Below are 6,167 nucleotides of genomic sequence, written 5' to 3' on the forward strand. Positions count from 1 at the left end.
TGATGTCAATGCCAGAGACACCCAGGGTGGAGGCAGCAATTAAGAGGCAAAGATGCTTGAGTACAGTGGGAGCCATCCTAGCCCAGAGAAGCCCCTATTCATTTTTTCCCTGTTTAGCTGGTTAGTCTAGGGGTACGATTCTCACTTTGGGTGCTGGGGTCCTGCATTCAAATCCCTGACGAGCCCAGAGGTTTTGATTTTGCAAATTGCCTTTAGAAAGCAGCTGGAGCAAAGAGCAGACACCTGTGGGATGCTAATGTCACTAAGGTGCACTAAAAAGTACTGCTCTTTGGGTGCCTGGCTCCCTTTGGCTGTTATGAATGTGCTTCTAAACACAGATCGTGATGTTTACACATGTATGTGAGAAATGCCTCTGAAGAGAAGAGCATGGCAACAATGGGATTTGAACCCACGTCACCAGAGTGACTAGAACCCACATTCCCTGAAAACCACTGAGTCACACTACCCTTTGCAAGGGTGTTTAGTCACCAGGGAGTGGGCTAGAGTCTAGATTGCAGTTTTGGCCATAAAAGGTCACATGTTCCTGTCCTGTGTCCATTCCATTTGTTGCACACTTTCAATGACCCCTTGTCTGGTGTGAGACGTGGAAGGCCCTGTTCTACCTCCTCTGAGCTGTCGTTCATTTCTAACTTTTATCATATCCCCTCTCCTTCATCTCCTTTTACAGTCCCAGCCTTTTCAATCCTAGTGACATCTCTCCAGTCCTGACGCCTTCTCTTCGAGCCCTCTCTGTTTGCAGCTAGAGATTAGTCCTTCATGAAAAATAACCATATTTATTGATTAAGTAAAATCTTGCATTAGCCGCAGGGCGCTGGATTTCAGGTTTTTCCATCTCCTGAATTGCTGAGTAACAAACCCTTAAATGGGAAACATGTTTTTATTCTATGATGTAACATTTTGAACTGCACTTTCCAATTACTGCCTTGGCAAAGAATTTAACCGCAGCTTGCCAAGGGGATAACACATTTCCAGCCACAAGTAGAGCGAAAACTCTGTCTGTAGAGATGGCCATGGTTGCACTGTGGCTAGAAATGAGCCTCACAATAAGTGCCAGCTCTGTCTCTGGTAGATTTAAGGGTATGTGTCTTGTTTTGGGCAGAAGTGGCCTTGGCATCATCTGCCTGGTAAAAGTGGGCCCCGTTCCCTTCTCACGTGTCAAGAATTTTCAAAGAGCTAAAGTTGTTCTAAATGTAAAAGGAATTTTTTAAACCAAGAGTCTTTATCTTGTTCTTGAAACGTCGGTTTGTCTGCAACGTCACCTGCAGCTTGGGAGCAAAGGATAGTCCTTCTGACGAAAGAATTGCCTGAAAAACATTTTTCGCTGGTGCAAAATAAATGTATGACAATTTTTTCAGGGCGTCATCGTTAGAACAACCCTCCCGAAACCAGGATTGTACCTTCTCGTTCAGGAGATAAAAACTAAACTTAGTCAGGAAAATGTTTCAGTTTTTTCAAAAAAACCTGATTTTATTTTTGACAAAAATGGATTTTTTTTCTGTTGAAAATTGAAGGCTAATGGAAACTATCCCCACACACTCCCACCTGCCTATCTACCCACAGCCATCTATCCATCTCCACACACTCCCATCTATCTAGCTACACACAGCCATCTATCCATCCCCAGACACTCCCACCTGTCTATCTACATACAGCCGTCTATCCGTCCCCACACACTACCATCTGTCTATCTACACACAGCCAGCTATCCATCCCCATACACTCCCATCAGTTTATCTACACACAGCCGTCTATCCATCTCCATACACTCAGGTCTATCTACATAAAGGCCCCCAAAGGAAGAACTTAACATAGCTCCCTAAGAATATCAGAATTGTTGTAATTATATGCTTTGAAAAATAGAAAGTTTCTCCACCTGGGAAGCAGTTTATATAGGAAATGTTTAGTTGTTTAGACAGCAAATGGGACCATTTATCTTCTTTGTTGAAACTCCTTACTCTGAAATCCAAAAAACCTGCAAGCTACAATCTAAGAGCTGGAACAGTTGGTCATATTTGGGGAAGTACTAAAATAATTACCCTTCACCTTTCAGTTCTAGACATACCAGACTCTCTCATATCACAGGAGCATTTATCTTTCTGGTCTTGTTCCAATGTTGGGGGTATAAATTTGCAAGCTTACCCCACAATGATAAGTAGTGCCATGCGGTATCTTGGAAAGTTCATTTAATTCAGTGAATGAAAAATGGAATACAAATCAAACAGGCACCCTGAAGTCTCATTTGGCATTTTCTTCTCTTCTACAGAAGCAAATTCAAGAATAAAAAAGTCTCCCTTTGGCTAGCGTAGGTGAGGCTTTCATAGATACTAAGGTCAGAAGGGACCATTCTGATCATCTAGTCTGACCTCCTGCACAGCGCAGGCCACAGAATCTCACCCACCCACTCCTATGAAAAACCTCACCCATGTCTGAGCTATTGAAGTCCTTAAATCATGGTTTAAAGACTTCAAGGAGCAGAGAAGCCTCCCTCAAGTCAACCATGCCCCATGCTACAGAGGAAGGCGAAAAACCTCCAGGGCCTCTCCAATCTGCCCTGGAGGAAAATTCCTTCCCGACCCCAAATATGGCAATCAGCTAAACCCTGAGCATATGGGCAAGATTCACCAGCCACATACTACAGAAAATTCTTTCCTGGGTAACTCAGATTCCATCCATCTAATATCCCATCTCAGGGGATTTGGCCTATTTACCCTGAATATTTAAAGATCAATTACTTACCAAAATCCCATTATCCCATCATACCATCTCCTCCATAAACTTATCAAGTAGAATCTTAAAACCAGATAGATCTTTTGCCCCCACTGCTTCCCTTGGAAGGCTATTCCAAAACTTCACTCCTCTGATGGTTAGAAACCTTCGTCTAATTTCAAGTCTAAACTTCCTGGTGGCCAGTTTATACCCATTTGTTCTTGTGTCCACATTGGTGCTGAGCTGAAATAATTCCTCTCCTCTTTCGAATAGTCCAGCTCCAATCTTCACCGGAGTTCGGCTTTTTCATTCACTCCCAAGGCTATGGACGGTTCGTTGCTGTTATAAAGATTTTTTTTCCCCCTTCTTCTTCCAAAACATCCTCCTGAACTCATTGGGCGTCTTCAGCAACAGCATCTAGGAATCTATGCAGCGTGAAGCTGGTGGCATAAGACCATAAGAACGGCCTTACGGGGTCAGACCAAAGGTCCATCTAGCCCAGTATCCTGTCTTCCAACAGTGTCCAGTGCCAGGTGCCCCAGAAGGAATGAACAGAACAGGCAGTCATCAAGTGAGCCATCCCCTGTCACCCATTCCCAGCTTCTGGGCACTATAAGAAATTCCTCCAGCTGTGAGGGAACATAACACAGGTAGGACTTTCCTACAATACTCACTAAAATCTGGTACCAGCATCCAAGTCTCAGTCATGGCCTGCAATTTAGCTCCCATTAAAGATGATAATAAAGCACCCATTGACTTTAAAGTGAGCAGGACCAGGCTCCGCTTCAGTAACTCCCATACATATTTGACTGTTAGATCTTTTGCCAGTGTGGTTTTTATCATGGCTTTCAGGTCATTGACAGATTTTCCAGAGTGCTCAGTGAGTTATGCAAGGGAGTTTTTCATTCTCCAGGCCAAAGCTCTTGGAATAATCATGCATGCATTTCAGCAAGATGGGAACATTAAAAGCAAGAGAGAGACTTTTGACATGAGGACCAAGAATCACATCCACATATCTAGAAGCAGCTCCCAACAGGAGAGCTAATTTCCACATCTGCGATTTTAGGTTTCCTTCTTCTTTTGTAAGGTCTATGGAGAAATGTTCGGCAGGCTGAACAGGAAAGCCTGTCTCTTGTGACTGGGAAGTTCATGATCCAAAGTGTCCACCAGGTGGTCATGGAAATCTCACTTCTCTAGATCAAAGCTGGAGAGAAGGAAAACCTTAGGAGAGGTCATCCCTTCTGCTTCCAGGTGCAGTATGCAATTCTCTTTCATCTCTTCCAAGATTTTCTCCTCCTTGTGGGTGAAGGGTTGTTGCCTCTTGGCATTATACAAGTCAGCATCTACTTTGGAGCGCACAAAGTAAAACTTCTTTCCCATTCCCTGAATCTCCCTAGCGAGCTTGTCATGGCTGGATTTGAATCGCTCAGAAGCGATAATGATGAAGAAATCACTGCTGTCAAAGTTCACTTTTTCAGGATATTGGTCTAGCTGAAAATCTGGTGTTTCAACTCCCGGTATGTCCCAGAATGTTCCTTTGGAGTGTGTAGGGTGTGGATAAGGAGTTGGCTTCCTTGTTCTTTCTGTCTCCCCAGTTGCAGCCGCATTTTCATCTTCATGTCCCACATCCTGGATAGCGCTGAGGAAGGATGATTTTCCAGCACCTGTCTCTCCCGTGATGGCGATATTTAGCATGGCATTTTCAAATGACTTCAATTCCTCCTTCACTTTGCAAGCTGCTTCTGATGGGTCTTCAGTTTCAAAATGAGCCAGGAGGTTTCCATAGCTCTGTAAACCCATCTCAACAACTTCTTTTGGTCTGAGTCCAGATCCATGGCCATCATGAAATTTGTGAGAGTTTCCATCTGCCCCAGAAAAGAAAGGGAATATTTCACTCATTGTTTGTTTTAAAAAGCAGAATAAGAAAACCCCGGATGGTGTAAGAATCCACAAATACAGGCCCAGTTCACCATTGCTCTTCATCTTTGTCATAAATATATAGGGAAGGGTAACAACCTTTATGTATGCAGTAACATCAAATCCCCCCTGGCCAGAGGTACGGAATCACTTACCTGTAAGGGGTTAATCAGTTCAATTAACCTAGTTGGCACCTGACCAGAAGGACCAATGGGGAAAGAAGATACCTTCAAATCGGGGGGGGAGGGGGAGGTTTTGTTTGTGCTCTCTTTGTGTTCCCTCTTGAGACAAAGAGAGAGACCAAGTAGGTAATCCAGTTCCTACTGAAATGATACATCTAAAATTACAGAAATTGTAAGTAATAGCAAGGAAATGTATTAGATTATCTTTTGTTTTAGCTTGTGAATTTTCTCTATGCAAGAGGGAGGTTTATTCCTGTTTTTGTAACTTTGAAGTTGAGCCTAGAGGGAAAGCTCTGTGTTTTAAATCTTTTTATTACCCTGTAAAATTACCTTCCATCCTGATTTTACAGAGGTGCTTCTTTTATTTTTTTTTATAATAAAGTTCTTTTTATAAGAACCTGATTGGTTTTTAGTGTCCTAAAAACCCAAGGGTCTGGTCTGTGCTCACCTTGTTAACCTATTTGGTTGGTATATTATTCTCAAGCCTTCCCTGCAAAGGGGGTGAAGGAGTTTGGGGGGATATTGTGGGAGGGATAGGTCTCCAAGTGGCCCCTCCCTGAATGTTTGTTTAAATCACTTGGTGGTGGCAGCAATACCGTCCAAGGACAAGTATGCCTTGTGCCTTGGGGAAGTTTTTAACCTAAGCTGGTGGAATATAAACTTAGAGGGTCTATCATGTGGGTCCCCACATCTGTACCCCAGAGTTCAGAGTGGGGAGGGAACCCTGACAAACTTGTATAGCACAAATAAATGCAAAGTGGGTATAAAATGGTATGGAATTAGGCCCTGATTTGTTTGGGGAATAGGTGTATCTCAACCACCTCAGTCTGTCTCTAGATGACCAAAAAAGTGCTTTTTAAATTGAATTATCCAATAGTATGTTCACAGAGAACTTAGAAAAAAACCCAGATACTCTTGCTTAGAATCCAAAGCCCTAACACACAAGAACTCAAACCAGAGAGAGACAAAGCAGGGTGCTCCCTAAGGCAGAGCAGCGCAACTCACCTGCCTTGCTCTAGACCAGGGGTCTCAAACACATGGCACATGTGGCCTGTGGAGTTATTTCCTGCTGCCCGCCATAGGCACCGACTCCATGGGTGCCGTTGTGAAAATGTCGGAACGAATCATTTCAACTCTTGAGCAAGTTTTGCCTCATTTTCTAGTCAGTAGAAACCATTTGCCGGATTGGACCCGAATCTGTGAATAGTTTTAATGCAGTCTAAGCCCTCTGCCCAGCTCAGCAGCTCGGTGCAATCAAGGCAGGGACATTCCTGTGCCCGGCTCGCAGCCAGATGGACGCACGAGACCCCCAGTGGGAAGAGGCAGATGGGGGTGACGGGC

General features: G+C 43.8%; 1 protein-coding gene across 1 annotated transcript; it reads right to left on the minus strand.

Moving 5' to 3' along the window:
- Positions 1-3,308: 3,308 nt before the first annotated feature.
- On the minus strand, positions 3,309-4,527 carry LOC119841597 (T-cell-specific guanine nucleotide triphosphate-binding protein 2-like). Its single transcript, XM_038369159.2, has one exon. It carries the CDS (start codon positions 4,525-4,527, stop codon positions 3,913-3,915), a length of 615 nt encoding a protein of 204 aa, XP_038225087.1. The 3' UTR covers positions 3,309-3,912.
- Positions 4,528-6,167: the final 1,640 nt, after the last annotated feature.

This window comes from Dermochelys coriacea, chromosome 13, assembly GCF_009764565.3.
Source record: "Dermochelys coriacea isolate rDerCor1 chromosome 13, rDerCor1.pri.v4, whole genome shotgun sequence".
Lineage (NCBI taxonomy): Eukaryota > Metazoa > Chordata > Testudines > Dermochelyidae > Dermochelys > Dermochelys coriacea.

Excerpts from the sequence above, each read along its gene's own strand:
- LOC119841597 (XM_038369159.2), bottom strand. The coding sequence starts at position 4,527 with ATGGGTTTACAGAGCTATGGAAACCTCCTGGCTCATTTTGAAACTGAA.